The sequence below is a fragment of the Diadema antillarum genome, unplaced genomic scaffold (assembly GCF_040938485.1).
Source record: "Diadema antillarum isolate AM-2024a unplaced genomic scaffold, OU_Dant_1.0 scf00000015, whole genome shotgun sequence".
In the NCBI taxonomy this organism is placed as follows: Eukaryota; Metazoa; Echinodermata; class Echinoidea; order Diadematoida; family Diadematidae; genus Diadema; species Diadema antillarum.
Window position 1 is genome coordinate 4,420,323 of NW_027270904.1, and position 20,348 is coordinate 4,440,670.

Genomic DNA, 20,348 nt, shown 5'->3' on the forward strand with positions numbered 1-20,348 from the left:
TTCTGGCTTCGCCTTGTTTCTCTTTTCATGTGGACTCACGCCACATTTACGTCCCTTGAGACTTGATTTCACACTTGGAATTTTGCACCAGTGGTAGCCAAGGCTTGGGAGGATACAGTGTGGCCGTGTTAATAATGATTTTTATTACAGGCGTCTGTTTAATCACAGACAAAACTTGAAGTTCTCCACGTACCTTCGTGGAGATAGCTGCGCTGCCCTGGTGCTACACGACATCTACAGCGACTCTACAGCTACACAGCTACTACAGCCAAAGTGAGCTGAGCGAGCTATACCATAACATTAGTACAGCAGCACACAGTGCACCGCAGTGTGTGAACTGTGAACGATCTAACTCGACGACAGTTTTTCAACATTCAGGCAACAATCTATGTTTCAAAACACTGCATTCATTGTAAATAAGGTCACTTAGCTGTACATGATGTCGAAATTTTGGAGTCCAGAGCCTGGGTTCAGAGGCAGCACATAGTTGCAACGAACTGAATGCTTGAAGAAAATAGCAGCGAAGTTAGCTCTTCTTACCCAATCTACGAGAACGCCATTCCAGGGTAAGTGATAATAATGCAATGGTAATAAACACCCGATCCTGTTCCCGATCACACTGTACACGAACACACCTACACACACGCGGATCACACACGCACACACGTCGTAAACATTGACGGTATGCAGAGGGTAGCTGTTATGAACGCTGGCCGCGTGGCTCAAGGAGAGTGGAAGGAGGGTGGGGGCGGGGCTCTCGACTTCTGCTTTGTTTTGGTCACACAGCACAGGTGGTGGTCGTACAACCTATATCACGACGATGAGGCTGGGTATGAATATCTCACGCTTCGATCCATGCCGTACATCATATCAAATAATGAAAAGGAAAAAAAAAACTTTTCTCCCACCAAATTGGCTTAAAGGACATGTCACCTACACATGCGGATCGAGTGAATGCAGGAATATTAGTAGAACACATCAGTGAGAGTTTAAGGAAAATTGGGACACCCGTTCAAAAGTTTATGATCGACGTTTTGAAGTTTCTACTGGATCACTGCTGGATGAGAAGACTACTATAGCTTGTGATGTCACATATGTGCAACGATTTAAAGATTTTTAAAGAATGCACAACTTGCTTCTTTCAGAGGGTAAGGGGAATAATATTACCCTTAACATACATCAGTGACAGATTGAGGAAATGTGCACTTTTTTCAAGAAATTAATTTTTGTGAAATTCTCTTTATGTTTTCCTTATATCGATGTACGCATATGACATCATACACTGTAGTAGTCTTCTAATCCAGCAGTGACTGCACAGATGATTTAAAAATTCATAACTTTTGAACGGATTGTCCGATTTTCCCCAAACTTTCACTGATGTGTTCTAATAATATTGCTGCATTCACTTAATCCACATGTACATAAAGGTGAACTTGTCCTTTAATGTTATCGGTAAAAAAAGGAAAGAAACAGAAAATAGTCTTCTCATTTTTTTGCCAATTGATCGCTCACTAAATCAGCTGACAATTAAGCAAAATAAGAAAGAAAAACAAAACAAAAACAAAGACAAAGTTTTTCACTTATTTTGATGCTTATATCTAGTGACAAATCGACTGAGAAACAAACAACAAAAATGAATCACATTTCTTGCCATCAATTCTGTCTACAAATCAACTCAAAACAAACTTTCACATTGTACACAAAAACGACAAAACAACCAGAGAAAAAAGAACCTTTCGGAGGACTATATCTTCCTGTGACAATTATGGTAATTATGTCTTAACAACAACAACAAAAAAATAGCGATAAATTAAGCCTAGCATAAATGCTGCATGCTGAAACCTTAAAAAACAAAACAAAACAAAACCAGAAAGCATGATGCCAACTCTGGCAATGCTATATCCATGCTGTTATTCACAACCGTATCATTTACTCAGCAACATGCTCAAAAGGAAAATGACAAGTGAATGGCCGGGAGTGGAAAAAAAAATAGTGACTTACTAGTTAAAAAGGTGGTTTCAGTTTGTCTATTTTGTGCACTTGTACCAAGTATAATATTCATACTGTATATTCGGGTCCCATAAATTTCTGGTCGGGATTGACACTAGTTTTGTATGTTTCATCATGAGATGACATCTAATTTTATTTAATAAAGGCAAATATATCTGACATCAGTAGCGTTACTGCCGCTCAGAAAGAAGGGTGCATTAAACCTCAACTATCACTGGCAAACGCACCTGTGGAATTGTCTTTAAAATTTGATAAAAACCTTTCATACATCATTTGACTAACCTTTGTCATTTGTATGCCAAAAATGAGTTCCATTCTGAAAAAATCGGTAACAAGTTAAGTCTGGAGTTGTGCAAACCCGATCCTGGACAACTCTGCCCGGTCGAGCTGTCCAGGGTCGGGCTATCCCGCGGTCGAGTTGTCTCCCCACCCCCCCCCCCCCCCCCTCCCACCCCACCCTGACCCAATAATGAGAGCTAGCTAGAGGGATGCGTGCGGCAGGATTTTCGCAATGAATTCCCTACGGAGTGTCATCCGTCCCTGCTTGTCGGTAGTTTACCCCAAGCGAATATTCAATCCGGTAAGATACAATAAGACACCATGTTTGATATTATAGGTCGCCTAATACCTGCAATATCCCACTCAACTACTTTGCATTAAAAGGGCAGGAATCAGGAGCACGTAGCGTAGTCGTAGTCCTGCAGATAGATGTCAGCTGTGCCTCTCGGTGTAGTCCCACATGTCTGACTTTATGTCGGAGTTTATGTTTTCAATAGTGAGTTATGGTTTGTGAAAGAGTCGACAAGGAGAGAGAGACAAGAGAAAATGACCCTTGAATTGTGAGTGTATGTCAACTTTTAATTTAAATCATAGTGGCACAAATCTAAAATAAACTTGTGGCAGACTGTCCGGGCCCCAGGTCTGATAGGGTCCAGGGGCCAAGGGCAAGGCAAGGGCCAGGCCAGGGAAGGAATTTGTTTCCAATGCCCAAGGGCAAGGGGGAGTGGCTTGAGCATCAGTTGGTTACGCAATCAACCCACTCGCAGACGCAGGGGATGCACTGCCATGGACTTTATAATACGTTGTGGAGGTTGGATACAGTGACCATGACTTCTAAGTGTGCTTATAGTTTCAATTTCCATGTAGAACTTGACATGCATGTGAAAATAAAGGAAAATTCAGATATAGATTGAGAAAGAGAAAGGTTTGGATATCCCTTGGCCTCTTGCGTAACTAGAGTATTTAATAGTGAGGCAAGTGTATCTCATAACCATAATAGTCATTCATACCTGCTGTTATAGCTTTTCTCTGAATAATCCTGTGCTAGAGATATGAGATGTAGAGATTGATCCAAAATGCTGAAATTTGCCACAGAATAATGCAATATCTGCTTTCTGATAAGAACCTGGAAAGCTCGAAAGTGATTGTACCAGACTGCAAGAACTAGATTCTATTTCTATGTGACTTTGAGCATTAATTGGTTAGGTGAAATGGCCCTAATCAAAACGTGGTCATTACCCATAGGAAGAACAGGCAGGGTCAGAAGTGTCGGTATGTTTGGCTGAAAACGAAAAAGAAAACAAATAATTGCAAATTTATGTACAGTTCTATATTTTGATATTTGTCCTTTATTGAAATTATAGGGCAGGCAGGGAAGAAGGTATCAATGAAATATAATTAAGTAGAATCTAATGAATATGATGACAGTGACAATTTTAGTCAATATTACTCATCAATAGGTCATCTGTCTGCATCATGGTGTCTAAGGTAGGAAACAGGAAACAATGATCTTGATGAACATGACATCACCAGCATAGAAATATTGCCTTTAAATTGTTTGATGCAAAAGGGGGAGAAATACACAAATCTCCTGCCATTTTTTATATAATTTATTACAGCATGATGAAGAGTTTTTTAAAAATGCATATTGTCACAGTCACATGATCTACATTGTTATCCTGAAGGATTCATGGGTTACATTGATCCATGAATTTACCTGCAGTAAAGTAGGCATGATGTATGTTCTACTTCTATATTCAAATATAATTTAATTTCATTTCATTGATGTAATCATTGTTGTGCTGATATACATGTATATATCAAAACAAATTTCTTTAGGAGCCAGATTGTCCTTGAAATTCGGAACAGAAGAAACAAATTTTACGGAGAACGAACATTTGCTTTTAATGCCCCTAACTTATGAAATAATCTACCCCAGAATTTAAGGCAAATCACTGATATGAATAGATTCAAGTTTGCTTTGAAAACACATTTGTTCACAACGCAAGCAAACATGAAACTCAGTACCATCACTGTAATTTGAATTTAAGGTTTTGCTTATAATCTTTCCATTTTTTTTTTTTTTTTGAGCGCATAGGGACTTATGCACTGTGTGTCATGCGCTATATAAGCAGTGTCAATTATTAAAATGCTGGGATATGTAAGAAATAAAAATAATATCTCTTGTGTGATAGATTGCTTCAACAGTCAGACCAATGTCTTCAAATGAGCAGCATGAAAGACAGCTTGATCACAGCGTCTTTCTGAAGTCGACCATTCCTCACCTTATGTCAGCTGCATTGGACAGAAGTCACAAGTCACCATGGTTAGCTGATGTAAGTTTGTTAACTCACAGGTGGTTTAATCAGGGAGGTTCTTCCACCTCCCTGGTTTAATGGTGGGTGTCACAGAGTTTTGAAGGAAATGTACTCTCCAAATAAAATGGTAAGGATTGCTAGCAAGTTGCATTTTTCATCAATCCATGATATGTACACATCATTAATGTGATTTGTGTGTATAAAGTAATACTGATGATACCGAACTCAAACATTTTTATACATGATGCAGGAGGTGCTTTGACAGGAATTTAACCCTTGGAGAACGAGTCCCAAGTATACTCAGGAGGGGTCTATGGGAAATGTGTGGTGTAGCAAAATCAGTCCGTCCTCATTGGGTTAAGATGTAGAGGAAGTTCTGGCTCAACAAGCAATGCAGCTTTTTAAACAAAGCTAGAATACAGTGCATTCAGTGTATGGGAAGTAATGAACATTTATAAAACACATGTTAGAAATGCCATTTGTGTGCTCTGTTAGAATTACTTCATTATGGAGGTGATCTGTGAAGCCTTCCTTGCAAAATAATGTTTTGTGGACAGTCTAACAGCCAAATTATCCAGAGTTTGTATATGAAACTGTTTGATTTGCCTTTCACCTACAATCTACTCTTTTACACACAGCTTGAATTCTCTTCTGTTCATGCAATGTTATTTGTCATAATTTTCCCTGTTTTCAGACCCTACCTATTTTTACCATCATTTTTCTCTTTTTTTATTTCATTTCATCAATCAGGGTTGCTGGGTTTGTTTTCTTCTTTTTCTTCTTGTTTGTATTTTGTGCTATAAATATGCTCCGTTGTTAGTCTACAGTGCAGCAAGTCTGTGATTACTATCAGTGCCTGACTGCCGAGGACAAGCTGGGCTTCTTGTGTGCAATGGCTTCAGGGATGGGAGTCAGGCATGAGAAGGTGATGGCTGAAGCGGCCATGCTTCAGAAGCAGGAGGTGAGGGCAAAGGTCAAGCCAAACTACATTCAAGTTCTACATAAATTTGTGTACTAACTAGAGAAGCACTCTGAGAGTGCAGACCTCCATCAAGCATGCAGCCCATTTCCACCCGCACTGATCTTGTTCTTCCACAGAGATCAGTGATTTCCACCCATACTGACTGCATTGTGTGCTGAAAGCCGCCCGATTTTCCAATATAGAAGCCTTTGTTACATCATAAACCCTCAGCTGCACAGTGCGCCTCGCCCTAGCAGAAACTAGAGCACGCGCTTTAGTGCGCGCAGGCAAACCTCAAATACGCACAGCCTGAACTCCCAAGTTCGTTGACCCTACCTGCCAAAATATCAAAAATCCTTCATAAATTCCCAAAAAATTCTCGGATCACTACCAAAAGTTCATAGTTTGTCACTTGTGTCATTCTCAATCTTTCCTGCAAGTTTCATCCCAATCCGTTAACTACTTTTTTAGTTATTTTGCACACGGACAAACGAACGAACTAACTAACAAACAAACCAACGGTAACGAAAACATAACCTCCCCCCTTGGCGGAGGTAAAAATGCCTGTCAATGAAACGGTTGACTCATAGGAGAGATCTCTTAATTCGTTTCTTCTTGATTCTCCAGGAATCGTCAGTGCCCCCCAAATGATATTCTTGTTTGCCCGGCGACAAAGAATGAACATCTTGGTAAATCTCACTAGGTGTGAAAACATTCAAGCATTATATGTTCCCTTCCACAGTCGACTGCTTGTGCTGTCAAGCAATGCAAAATATCAATCAAATGTGAGATAAGAATAGAATGTGCGCTGAGCTGGCAATTTTTGTTTGTTTGTTTTGTTTTGTTTTTTTAAGTGTAAGGGCGTCCATATGGGTTCAGCAAAAGTCAAGGCTCAATAAACAAGCACACTACCATGTTGGAAATTTTAAATTATATATTTGATATATATTTAAAATATGCACACAATTCTGAGACAGACAAATAACAGCTATCGATAGCAGAAACTCTAATCTTTCGCTAAATGTTAATATTCTGCTCAGTATTATACAAGTAAACATGAATTTAGGCCATGATGCAGGCACACATGTGTACATTTTGGGAACCTTGTATACCCAGTACCCATCTATGAATTGACTGGAAGGAGTGAATTAACAGATATTCTCCCATCTTCACCCCCTTTTGACAGGGTCGTGAGGAGGCTGTTCTTCTGCAGGCGGAAGGGCGTCTTCGTCAGTCTCTCCTACCGGGTTACTCCACCCTCTTCTCTCATGTCAGCAGGTTGCCGGGCGGGGTCAAATTTCTGGTGGACCTTAGAGCCAATTTGCTTGTAAGTTGCTCATGTAGGCCTACAATACCTTGTATTTCATCCTGTACTCACATGCACAGTATGTTTGATTTCTGTTCTTGGGATTTACATCACACTGCTGATGTATACCATAAATCTGTTATAGATCTTTATTTTACGTTTTACATATTGTATGAATGTCGGGGCACTTCATAGGAATGCAATATCATGATTATTTTCTAGTTTACAAGAATATTCTTATAAATTCAAACGTTATTTGAACATTCTTAATATTTTGATCAGTATGTAGGTGTTGTTCCTATTGTTTTTCCTGACAACCAGAAAGTTTGCACAATGTAGCAATAACTATTGCATTTAGACTGCTTTCCAAAAGTGAATACTTTCTGTATGTGATAATAAGACAAGGTAAAGTTTACACCACTGCAGAATGCATGGCTCATATAGTATAAATGATCTTCTTTTCAATGTTCCAGGGACATCTGTCATCAACGTCGTCCATCAGGAATGAGGCAGAGTTGAGAGCACTGAATGAGACTCTACGTGAGCTTCTGATTGGCTGGTTCGCTGCCGGCATGCTGACCCTGGAGAGGGTCACATGGTCATCCTCATGTCACATGCTGGAAAGGGTCAGGGGTTAAAAGAATCATTAACTTCAGTATCACTTCCTTGAAGCGTGGCTTTTATGTATCATGCTCATATTATCATTCATATGTCACCAAGAGCATTTGAGTATATTATGACAATGATTACTTCAATTGTTGTTATTCAAGATCATGATTAGTTTAGTGACACGATTGTGCTAGTTAAAGTTATATTACAAAAAGTAATACTAGTAGTAAAAATATGATGGTAAAGATTCATGAAAAGAGCACATGTGGCAGTCATAATACCACATCAATGATTGTAATTGTTTGTGTAATTCTTTGCTGTATTCAGTTTAATTTGTTTCTTCCCTTATTTCTAATCATTCGACAAACTGCCCTGTCTTCCTTCACAGATTATTGAGGTAATCCATCTAAATTTAGACAGAATAAGATATGTGATCTGTAGCCTCTTATGTTGACACATGCTCTGAATATTTGGATGCAAGAACAATCTTGATAAAAATATCAATTATATACAAGAAATAAGAAGTTCTGAAGAAATGGTCATAGAGTGAAGTCAGATATTTGCAATATTATGCTAAATTACACCAAGATTAGAGAAGATGCAAGTGTATATGAAAATTAGGTATTATTGGTGAAAAACATGGATACATCATACCCTTAGGAACGTCATTGTCGTAAAATCAAATATTTCATCATTTCCTTTTTTTGTGGTCTCATTCTACAGATAAGTCAGTACGAGGCTGTTCATCCCATCAGGAATTGGACGGACATCAAGCAGCGGGTTGGGCCGTATCGACGCTGCTTCGTCTTCACGCACAGCAGCATGCCAGGAGAGCCCTTGGTTATTCTCCACACTGCCCTCATGAGAGATATCTCAGACAGCATACAGGTAAAGGCAAGATCATTTTCGTATGATCTCACGCAATATGAATCTGTTGAAAGGCGAGACTTTTTAACCTGGATTGTAACATATAGAAATGTTTACATACCCTACTTTATCAAATTGGAATAATAACTGAATTCTTTAAATGCCTTGTACGGGTTTTTTTCTCTTTTTTTTTGTCTGCAGTTGTCTTTGTCACTTTTAACAGATAGATGTGTGCCATCAACAAGGAAACATTGGTATTACATAATATCTATCCTTACTTAGATTTGAAATCATGCTTTCTTCAGTGCCAAAATCAAGTCTGTTGAATTCTGCAGTTTATGCTACTCAAGGTGTAAGCCTATCATAACATACACTTTAAGGAATAAAAAACTAGAATAGATTGGAGTTGTTTCATACAGCACGTACCAAGGTAATGTAAGAGTGGCAAGAGAGAACCGTTTGGGGGTCAGGTAGGTATGAGCTGGAGCACGATTTGTCTGATGCATGGTAATGATATATTAGTGGAAAAATGAGCAAAGAAAAGATCCCATTTTCTTTGCTCATTTTTCCACTGATAAATTGTATTCATTTCTGGTCAGTTTTCTTCTGTTTTCGTTTGTTGCATGATAATAGTGTTACCTTGTGTGGTTAATATGAATGACTGTAACCTCCAGATCTTATACATGTTAAAACTAGATTATGGTATTCTGATCTTTATAAAGTCCATTGTGCGGAGCCAGGATGCCAAAGACAGGGAGAGCGTGTTGCCAGGCGAGGAGGAGGCAGATGAGGCCCAGGCGGCCATCTTCTATTCAATCACATCCACACAAAGGGGTAAGCAAGCTTTCACTTTCTATTTAATTCCCCTGTTGCCAGCATCATAAATGTGACCCAACACTTCACTCTCAGTTGGATATGTCAGTAGATGAGTTCCTCATTCGATCTTCTTCCTCCTATCTTCCTATCCGCATCATCACATTCTCTTCTTCTACATTCTCTTTCTTCATTCCCTAGCTTCCTCCCATTCTTCATTCTCTTTTAATTTTTGTTCTTCTGCTTTGCCCATTCTTCTTCTCTTTCCCCCCCCCCCCCCGTTTTTTTATATTTATTTTTCTGCTTTTCCTTCTGACGTTATTTTTATTTTTGTTGTTGTTGTCATCTTTCTCTTCACGTTCTTGTTATGATGATGATGGTGGTGATGATGATGATGATAATAATTAGCAATTTCTTCTGCCTCTTCTTTTTTGTCTCTTCTGCAGCTTTTATTCTTGTCATGTCCAGTTTTCTTCAATCTTAGCTTTTTTGTTCATTTCTTGTCCTCTTCTCAGTGTTCTTCCCTAGGTGACAACATCTGAATATCTCTTTCTGTTCTCTCTTAAAGGGATCATGTAGTTTTGGTTGAGACCTAAATTCAGGTTTCTAACATTTTTTTTTTTTTGTGAGATAATGAGAAACCTTCTATGAAATATGAAAGAGCATGTTATTCTATGAGGAATTCAACATTCATTTGATGAAAATTGGTTTTGAAGTGGCTGAGATATCCAAAAAAGAACGATTCTAATAAAGTGTGGGACCCACACTTTATTACGATCGCTTTGTTTTACTTTGTTTTTGGATGTTTCAGTCATTCCAAACCCGATTTTCATCAAATAAACTTTGAATTTCTCTTAGAATGGTATACTCTGTATTATATAGTAAGTGTTTTCTTGGTATCTCACAAAAAGTTTAAAGCCCAATTCTCATCTTCACCAATACTGTACCATCCCTTTAATCACCAAGATGAAATATCTACAGTTTGATATCATCACTATCACCCTGTAACATATGAAGATACTTTGCTTATTGTAAGATCAAGGAGTTGCCCTCATGATGCCAAGTCCCTCTTCTTATCCACCTTCCAGGCCTACAGGGCGTTGAACTCGGCAACCATCTCATCAAGAGCGTCGTCAAGGAGCTACAGTCAGAGTTTCCCAGCATGCACCTCTTCTCCAGCCTCTCTCCAATCCCGGGCTTCAAAAACTGGCTGATCACACAGATTAATCAGCAGGTCAAAGGTCAGTGAAAATGGTTGGCTCAAAGGTCATGATAGTGCACTCTATCCCTTTTGTCCCCCTGCTGTAGGAAGTATACTCTTGTCCCTTTTCCCATTTTGCAAGACATCTTATATCTGTGTATGCTACTAACAACCTTCCAGTTTGCCGCACTGATGTTGTGCATAGATAGACAAAAGTTTATTGAAAAATGCTCAGGAAATTTCAAATCATTGCTACTGGTACTCCTCATGCTCAATTGCATTTCACATTGCCTGCAGTAGGTGGTAGGGATAAGCTGAACTCAGCTCTTTAAAGGCTTTGAAGGGCATGCTAGCTGGAGTGTTTTGTTTACTGACTGGCTTATCTGTCTGTAAACTACTTACCAGTGAATAGAGATTACCTAATCCTCTAATCCCTATTGTGCCACCATGGGCTTCCTGTTGGACCCAGGCCTATTGTTACACCTGAGTGGGTCTGCTAACTTTACAACTAGGTCAAGTCTGGAAGGATTACTGAATGCTTATGAAAAGGAATGGCAAGTTAAGCCAAATGCCTGGGGGAAAAAAGAAGGATTAATTGCCTCTCTTGTGTGTTGCATTGTTTTGAAGAAAATGTTGAATTAACCCGTTCCATACTGAATTCTGCATTCCCCATAGACTTATTACATGGGCCACTAGGTTCCCGTATGGAACAGGTTAAATAAGCCAGTTCGTAGTTCCACTTTGCGCATGAGCAGAAACAAGGTCATTCGGACCAACAGGCATAATGGTTTTTAAATTCACTGGGATGAGCATCTGTAATGTAATGATTATTCATGAGATACATATAAATGCTGCTTGCCAGCACATCCACCTCACAGCAAAAGTGGTATTTGGCAATATCAATAGAAAGAGATTGTCAATACATTCAATGCAAAATAATGAAATGGATGCTTTCCCAAGTGTAAATTGACGGATCGTTCTGCTCATCTGGTCTACGCAACTCTATTCTTTGTTTGAACAGGATTGTGAATCCCATAAATTGTTATGCAAAGCTTGTGCATTATGTCACTCTAAAACGAGTTAAGTGCCCCTAACCGACTGAGAAAAGAGAAAGGTCATTCGTACCAATGCGCCCATGAGCTAACTCTGAACTAGCCTATTGGGCTTGCATTCAACCAAGTTGAGTGTGCAAACAGGCCACATCAAGAGTTAATGATATGAAAAACTCTGTCTGAGGGTGACAGTTGGCAGAGAAATCATGTGAGACTTATATTCAGCTGAGCTTGCTCCCATGAAACCAGCAAGAATAGGAAATATTGGCCCAAATCAAAAGTACATAGTTTATATCAAATCCAATGCTAGATTCAGTCCATGGACTAAAATAATGCAAAATAGACGTACATTTACTAGTAACGTACATGTGTCGGCGCTTGTTTAGTTTTGGATGTCTGTTTTTGCACACAATCTGTCAGGCACATTCATGCAGACAAAATTTATGTAGGCCACAGGCTAGATTTAAATTACCTTTGCAAATTTGGGACATAATGTTTCATGATCATTACATGCTTGTTGCTTGTTTCTGAGAATCTCAGTCATCTCTCCAGTGTAAGAGTGATGTGTGTGAGTTGAGTGGCTGGATCTGAATTTGTACCGTACCATCTGTCATCTTGAGTGATATCTCATTATCAAGCTCCTTTCATGACCGCCCCACACTGCTTTGATAATGACAGCAGCTATCCTTGTGGAACAATCATTACAAAATCATGAAAGAAGAGACCTATTCCAAATACCTAATACAGTTCGACCTCGATTATCCGGCTATGTCGGGACCGGTGCTCATCCGGATAAGCGAATTGGCCGGATATGGGAGACACAATGTTAATGTATATAGCTGCCGTCCAAGCTGCCGTCCCAGTGCACTGGCAGCTAGGCAGTTAGCGTACCCCGCAACGGTGGTGATGACTGCTTACTTTTACGATGATAATGTGGTGTGAATTTATGTTAGTTCTGTCGGGAATATTGTAGGTAAATCGTGTGAGTTTTGTAGAAATTTTAATTGAGTTTAAAGTCACTGTTTTTTCTCAATTTTTGGATTAAAAAAAAAAGTCCTTCACTGCGTGAATGCGTCCAGATGATAGAGACTTCCGGATAAAAGGAGGCCGGATAATCGAGGTCGAACTGTAGATTTATAATTTATTTTTGCAATTTCTTTTTGTTTTTTTTTATCACTCTTTTGAACTTAGGTACACTTGATGAAATTCAAAGCTTTATAATTTTTTATAATGTCCTCTTTGTTTCCTTACATCTTTTTCATAAAATTTCCCATCTTTTAGATGGAGAAAGTGTCACCTTGCTCACTGGGGAGGAGTTAGACTCATTCCAGGCTGCAATGGATGTTGCATCGCAGCCCTTGCTACCATTGCTCAAGAAAGTACTAGTCACCAATGAGTGGTTTCAGTCTGAGAGCCTGAAAAGGAGTCTACAGGGCCCTTTGATGAGACTATGTGCAAGGTGAGAGTAATGCATTCAGATCTTCCATCTAGCTTACCGTATCCAATACCTTGTATGATTTCTTCATCATTTGAAACAAGAAAAGAAGTTTTCAAATTACATTGTTGTTTTAGGCAAAAAAAAAATGGTTTGTTTGCCCTTCGCGACCGACCGAAAATCACAGAAATTTCGGGCGGGTCTTTTATTTATTTATTTATTTTTTGCTTTTTCAAGTTAATTTTTTTCCACAAATTTCATCTTCTGCAAATTTGTGAACGGTTTTCAACCCAAAATTATCCATTTTAAGCTAAAGAAAGAATGAAAAAAAGTCTACAAATTTTTTTTCATTTCATCAACCCGTCGTAATCACGTTCGGGCTGCGCGGGGCCGCAGGCTACGTTTTAGAGCATGCATTGCATGCTAGCTACCTTTTTGGCTCACGTGCATAGGTAGTGCGCTAGCGCAGCGCGACTGCCAAGATGACTACTTTTGCAGCATCCGTTACCAGCTGTCATGGCACCGAAACTGTTTGGAGTTCAGTTGCCAGCATCTCACTAAAAGGTACTTTTTTTTGGAGCTGTTTGCAAAATTTAACGAAGATGAATGTTTTAAGTGTTTGTCAGTGAGTGTTTTAAAAAACAAAAACAAACAAAAACAAAAACAAAGACGAAACAACCTACTGACCCTCTTGGGTTTTGACAATTAAGGGCAAACAAACATTTTTTTTTGGTGGCCTTATTTATATGCATGCGTGTATTATATGCGTGCGTGTATGTGTGCGTGTATAGATTTGGGTGGGTACCGGTGAACTGGTGTGGAGGTGAAAGTGTGTGTGTGTGTGTGCATGTTGGTGTGTGTGTAAGTGAGGTCTTTTCTTATACCATTATTTTTTTTTTCCTCTCCCGGATTTGATTGTATTTTTTTTCGTTCCATTTTTGTTTCATTTGCTTGTGTACAATCCTTTTCTCTTGTATGCTCTATATGAACTTATATTTTGTGTTTTATGTTCCCTCTTTGTTACCGTGTTTGTAACTTTGTGTTTTTTACTCAAATTGTAGTTTGTCCGTGATGCAGGGCCCTTTGGCAGAGCAGTTCCGAGTGAGCTGAAAGGGCTACTCTGCTAAAAGAAAACTGAATAAATATATGAATAAATAAATAAATAAATAAATGAATGAATGAATGAATGAATGAATGAATGAATGAATGAATGAATGAATGAATGAATGAATGAATGAATGAATGAATGAATGAATGAATGAATGAATGAATGAATGAATGAATGAATGAATGAATGAATGAATGAATGAATGAATGAATGAATGAATGAATAAATGAATGAATGAATGAATGAATGAATAAATGAATGAATAAATAAATAAATAAATAAATAAATGAATAAACAAATAAATAAGTAAATAAATAAATAAATTAATTAATTAATAAACAAATAAATAAATGAATAAATAAATATATTTGACTAAGCATGCTTACCATGTGCCATTATTCAATTTCTGACACAAAATAAGTTGTTTTCCCTTAATTCTGTGTGTGTGTTTGTGAATCAACCTGTTTTGGTTGTTTGTTTGTTTTTTCTTCAATTTGCAGATGTTAGCACACCTAATAGATACATTTACAATGAAGGAGTGCACATTTATTTACTTGCAAGAATGCAATGTTAGACACCCCAACAATGAAATTAAACAAACATAGTGATTAAAATGCTGAGCTTTATTAGAAGGGAGGGAGCTGTCTTTACCCTCCTTGCTTTCATGATGATGATGATTTTGATGATGATGATGATGATGATGACGCTGTTGATGAGAGTCATGGTAATGAGTGTGTTGGTGGCCGTGGTAAGGTGGTTTGTATTCTAAAGCTGTTACAGTGTTTGTTTTTCACATTCCTTTTGTTGTTTCAGGTACTTGTACTTGGAAAAGAGGAGAACATTTGCACTCAATCCAGTTGGTATGTGATGAAGATCCCAATTCCACCATTTTTAAATACAGTATTAAAAGTTCATGTGGCATATCTATATGAGTGTCAAGTCCATCTGTTGTGCAGCAAATCACCAAAACAGTTGACACCTCCATATGATTTTCAGATTTTTATGCCTCCGCAACAAAGTGGCCGGAGGCATTATGTTTTCGGGTCGTCCGTCCGTCCGTCCGTCCGTCCGTACGTCCGTACGTCCGTACGTCCGTCCGTCCCGTTTTGTTTTTGTCAATATCTCAAGAACCGTGTGGTGGTTTTACATCAAACTTGGTATGAGGGTATATCCTTGGGGGATAATACTTTGTGTAGATTTTAGGGTCAGAGGGTCAAAGGTCAAAGGTCACAGGTTATTTTGTGAAAAAAAATTGAAATTTCATGTTTTTCTCCATATCTCGCAAATGGTTCAAGGTATCTTCATGGAACTTAGTATATATACTTGTACTGATGGGCAGTGATTATCTAGGGAAGTTGGGGGTCATGGGTCAAAGGTCATGGGGGTCAAAGGTCAAGGTCAACTCCTCAAAATATCACTACTTTCCTTATATTTATGCAATGAATGAAGGTTTTTTTTTTAACTTGATGTATACATGTCTTACCCAATATATATTCTGTGGGAAGTTTCTTGCCAAAAGGTCAAAGGTCAAAAGGTCAAAGGTCAAGTGAAAGTGCTGAATTGCACTTTTTCCTCCATATACCTCCAATACCTTGAAAAATTACTCAATGCATAAACTTATAAAAGGGTCAAAAGTCAAGTAAAAGTCATCAGTTCCCCAAATACAGTGGAAACTCGATATAACGAGATGGTCGGGACCGAGTCATTTTCCTCGTTATAGCCGATATCTCGTTATATCAGTAGGCATAAAAGAAGGCATAAAATAAAGACATTAATTTGCACATGTGGGACTACCCATCATATTTCAATCAACACTGATAACTTGATATTGTGTGTGAGGGAATTACTCACCTTTATGGGTAAGAAGATGTTTTTCGCCAAGGAAATCCAATATCAAGATGTGTAATTCTAATTAATTGTAGATGTTTGAATTTGTAAATTTATATAGCTTGCGATTGTATCAAGATCGTCTGTGGATTGGTATGTGGTTATCGTATGGGTGTGTGTTGTGTGGAAAGCTTGAATATGGTCTGCACAATTGTGTGTGTGTATGTGACACATTCTGTATGTACATTATGACTGCGTGTGTGTGAAGACGGGGAATTCCCTAAGTAGAAGGCCAATCACAGCATCAGATTGCCTCACACCTGCTAAACGTCATGATGATGTCATGTATACATATGGCCGTCCCACCACATTTTCTGCATGTATCAGTGTGCGTGCACACACACACTTCACACGTACAGCATGCAGTGCTAGCTGGAGTGCACTGAAGAAAATGATTATGTGTGTACAAGACAGTTTTTGGCGCATCAAGCTTTACAATCTCGGAAGATGATAGCACAGGCGAAGTAAAGCTTTACCGAAGGCATTTTGTTTTACCTCGCTATAGCAGGTTTGATTTACTATGTTTTTCTTTCTTTGGAAGTCACAAAATTTATCTCGTTATAGCAGTTATTTCGTTATAGCCGATCTCGCTATAAGAGTAGCATTTTACATAGACTTGTGTGGAAGGAAATTTGGGACCGAGAAAATTTCCTCGTTATAACCGATATCTCGTTATAGCAGTGTTCGTTATACCGAGTTTCCCCTGTACCTGCACTCTGACATTTTAATCATTCATCCAATTGAACCTAGTTCTAGGAAAGTGAACATTCAGCACATTTGTGTCAAACCTGTCATTTTAATATTTTGCCAATTGTTTGAAACTGTCATCACACATTGTCAAGACATTGTACTATAGACCTATTAGGAGAACCATGCATTATGGCGGAGGCATATCAGTCGCCGTAGCGATATATCTAGTTTCATTTTAACAACTATAAATTACTTATCCTAAGGACAGAGTTTCAGAATTTGTGATAATTGGGATGAAGAATAAGAATATTTTCAAAATTTAGAACAAATTGAAGTGAACAAGGATGATGACATGGCAGAGTCACCATAAGAATGCATGAGTTGGGGCTCAAGGAAGCAGAACAAAAGAAGAAGGCATGCATAGATAATACACAGGTGAACTTGGAAGCAAGCGGTATTGTAATGGAATTACACTGCTACATTTCTGAAATATGTGAACCTCCTATGTCATCATCCTGGTTCAGTGTAATTTATTTAATGCCCCAGTCACGTAGACATCCCGGATCACCCCGGACCACCCAGGATCTGATCCGGGGAGAGATCCATGTTGACGCCGGGAGGCCAATAGGGCAACTTTTGGAGGTCAAAAACATCCGGCGTCATCCGGGGATTGCCGTGTTGGCAGAGCAATCCGGGATGGTCCGTGTGGCTGCCGTGTAGCTGCCGTGTTGATCCGTGTAGCTGCCGTGTTGATCCGTGTAGCTGCCGTGTTGATCCGTGTAGATGCCGTGTTTGTCCGTGTAGACGCCGTGTTCTTCCGGCCTTATCTGTGTAGCTGCCGTGTTGATACCTTGTGTACAAATCCTGGATCACCCCGGACCACCCAGGATCTGATCCGGGGAGAGATCCATGTTGACGCCGGGAGGCCAATATGGCAACTTTTGGAGGTCAAAAACATCCGGCGTCATCCGGGGATTGCCGTGTTGGCAGAGCAATCCGGGATGGTCCGTGTGGCTGCCGTGTAGCTGCCGTGTTGATCCGTGTAGCTGCCGTGTTGATCCGTGTAGCTGCCGTGTTGATCCGTGTAGATGCCGTGTTTGTCCGTGTAGACGCCGTGTTCTTCCGGCCTTATCTGTGTAGCTGCCGTGTTGATACCTTGTGTACAAATCCTGGATCTGCCCGGATCTCTCCGGATCACCGTGTAAATCCTTGAGCATCAGTGTTTATATGTGACTGGGGCATTAGGTTTTTCAAAGTATTGTTTCTCTGCTTAAGAACCACAATAAATTCCACAAATCTATAAGTGGAGTTGACGATTTATGTAATACATGATGTGAAATTATGAAAATCATCTGGAATGTCCCTTTAGATGCATAACCACAAGAAAACTGCTGAAAACATGCTTTTTTTTTTTTTTTTTTTTTTTTTTTTGGGGGGGGGGGTTTCATACTAATGGACAGAAAATTATCACAATTCATTTAATATATGTACAGTGTTTTGACCAAAGGACCACTTTAAACCATGTGTTCTTTATTCTGGTGGGTTCAGTGCCTGTGTTAACCTGAGCAATGAATATATGATGGGATAGATTAAACCATGATAAGCATTGTGCTGTACTTTAATTTAAGAGATTTCATATGAACCCAAACTTTGTTCCTCCCCAGCAAACTTTCACCTGCAAAATGGTGCCACCTTGTGGCGGCTTAACTGGCTGGGGGACACCTCGGCCCGGGGCCTGACCGCCTCCTGTGGAATGATGGTCAACTACCGCTACTTCCTGGAGAACACCACCTCCCTTGGCCAGCAGTATGCAGAAACGCAGAAGATTGAGGCATCACAACAAATACTCGACTTGGTCCACAGCCAATCAGCTTCAGGCACAAACAGCCACGTGAACAGCAAATTATGATAGTGGTGCCTGTTGTCATCTTCCTCTTCCTTTGTCTGAGAAAATGTACAAATCAAATGAATTAATTATTTTCATTCAAATGGACTTTAATTCTGCTTTCTCTTGTGAAACTGCATCCTTCATACGCAGTTGAAGATCAACACAATGCAGAGTGGTATGCATCCCGTCATCATGGTACTATCAGACCCTCTTGTGCAAAATCAAATCAAGGCATCATGCAGAAATGTGAACATGTGAAGCTGCTAAAATTTGTTGGCAAGACTGAATGCCAGAGGAGGGCTTCCCTGAATTATCATGATATATATGAGATTTTATAGAATGATAATCGAGTTCAGCATGATGATTCATGAGATCAGAGATTTTTACATCCAGGAGGATGAATAATGTCTATGTTTATGTAAGAAGAACATTCTTGAGTCCTGGAGTTTACTGTATTGAGCTTTACGATACATGATCGTCCAGGGTATTGCTCAGGTCGCTGAAGGTTTAAGTTGGCCTCAACATGGTTATCAATCTTCCATGTACTCTGTTGCCAGGCATAGACATTTCTAGCCAATTACTGATAACAATAAGTTCACACAAAATGCAAGTAACATTTTCACCTGTATAATGTCCTGTTGCCATGGTGAAGAGGTCTATTGCCATGTATTCTAGGTGTTTGCTCATCAAGGATTCCCTACATCTTAGCTCCATGGCATACACTAGCTTAAAGCATCCTGCTGCAACAAAACTTCATGAATTTTCGAATGACTCATCACAAATCCTAAGAATGCAGGAGTTCTTTTTATAATGGGTAACTTCATTACAGGTAGTATATATTTTGAAATAATTCTCTCTGTATGCATATAGTTTTGTTATTTTTACTGTAATTTCTTTTTTTCTTTTTTGATGTTCATGATTAGGTGATGTCTTTACTATGTCAATTGATGCTAAGCCTGAAAGATTGTAATCACCATGATGTATGATTGTATTAACTGCCTGTGACTAGTCAATCATCAGCAAGTAATCTTGTGGCATCAATATATTGAATACAAGTAACTCACTATCATGCAATATGAGTGTTACTATCAATGTGATGCTTGTAGCATACCATGTGTGACCTCAGTCAAAGTCATGCTATATTTTTGCATGGTACAACAATTCTCGGTATCGCCAATACCTGGGTGCCGCTCAGTGAGCATTGCTTTAGATGCATTATGGGATAGCCCAGGGGACCAACTTTCAACCATTTTTGGCTGCGTATGCACTCAGGTCACATTCCCTCTTAATGCAAGGGTATTTTTTGTTAAGATTTTTCTTAACTTTCCATCATGTGACCAGCATGTTGAAGCCTTTCACTAGCAAACCATGACTCTACCTGATTACAAATCAGCAATATTTTAAAGTTTTAAACTCTTTTTTTAATCTTAATTCTACCCAAAGAAAAGAGCAGCAGCATCCAATGAAAAGCAGACGAAATTTGCATTGAATTGCATGGGAACTGAAACAAACGCAAGACAACCTTTAGTGACAATGCTCCCAAGGAATCCCACTGTGTATCTGTGAGACAGGGCTCACAGCGTGCGCAAGAGCTTTTTGTGCATTGGCAATACAGTGCACTCCCGTTACAACGAACACGGTTATAACGAAATTTTGTTACAACGAAGTAAATCTTCTGGTCCCAAAATTATCACCATTAAAGTCTATGGTGCAAAATTTGCTTATAACGAACACTGTTATAGCGAAATTTCCGTTATAACGAAGTCTTTTCCGAGCGCCACAGACAAAGAAAAACAAAAGAAATGTGCTCCGTTATAACGAAATGCGAATTGCTTTCAAAAATACGTAGCGGAACAAGCATTTATAGCGTCTCTGCATGGGTGAACGCTCCACACCACTGTGTGTTCGCTCCTTGCGTCACGCA

At 39.1% G+C, this 20,348-nt stretch overlaps 1 protein-coding gene across 1 annotated transcript; it reads left to right on the forward strand.

Annotated features, from left to right (window-relative positions):
- The first annotated feature begins 2,539 nt into the window (after nucleotides 1–2,539).
- On the forward strand, nucleotides 2,540–18,445 carry LOC139724017 (malonyl-CoA decarboxylase, mitochondrial-like). Its single transcript, XM_071635219.1, has 11 exons — nucleotides 2,540–2,590; nucleotides 4,485–4,625; nucleotides 5,428–5,568; nucleotides 6,755–6,895; nucleotides 7,348–7,500; nucleotides 8,207–8,371; nucleotides 9,073–9,184; nucleotides 10,252–10,404; nucleotides 12,698–12,875; nucleotides 14,773–14,819; nucleotides 18,201–18,445. Exons 2-11 carry the CDS (start codon nucleotides 4,506–4,508, stop codon nucleotides 18,443–18,445), a joined length of 1,455 nt encoding a protein of 484 aa, XP_071491320.1. The 5' UTR covers nucleotides 2,540–2,590; nucleotides 4,485–4,505.
- The last annotated feature ends 1,903 nt before the right edge of the window (nucleotides 18,446–20,348 follow it).

Coding starts and splice junctions, on each gene's coding strand:
- LOC139724017 (XM_071635219.1), top strand. CDS start 4,506: ATGTCTTCAAATGAGCAGCATGAAAGACAGCTTGATCACAGCGTCTTT. Junction 7,501..8,206: donor CATGTCACATGCTGGAAAGG/GTCAGGGGTTAA, acceptor CTCATTCTACAG/ATAAGTCAGTACGAGGCTGT. Junction 12,876..14,772: donor TTGATGAGACTATGTGCAAG/GTGAGAGTAATG, acceptor TTGTTGTTTCAG/GTACTTGTACTTGGAAAAGA.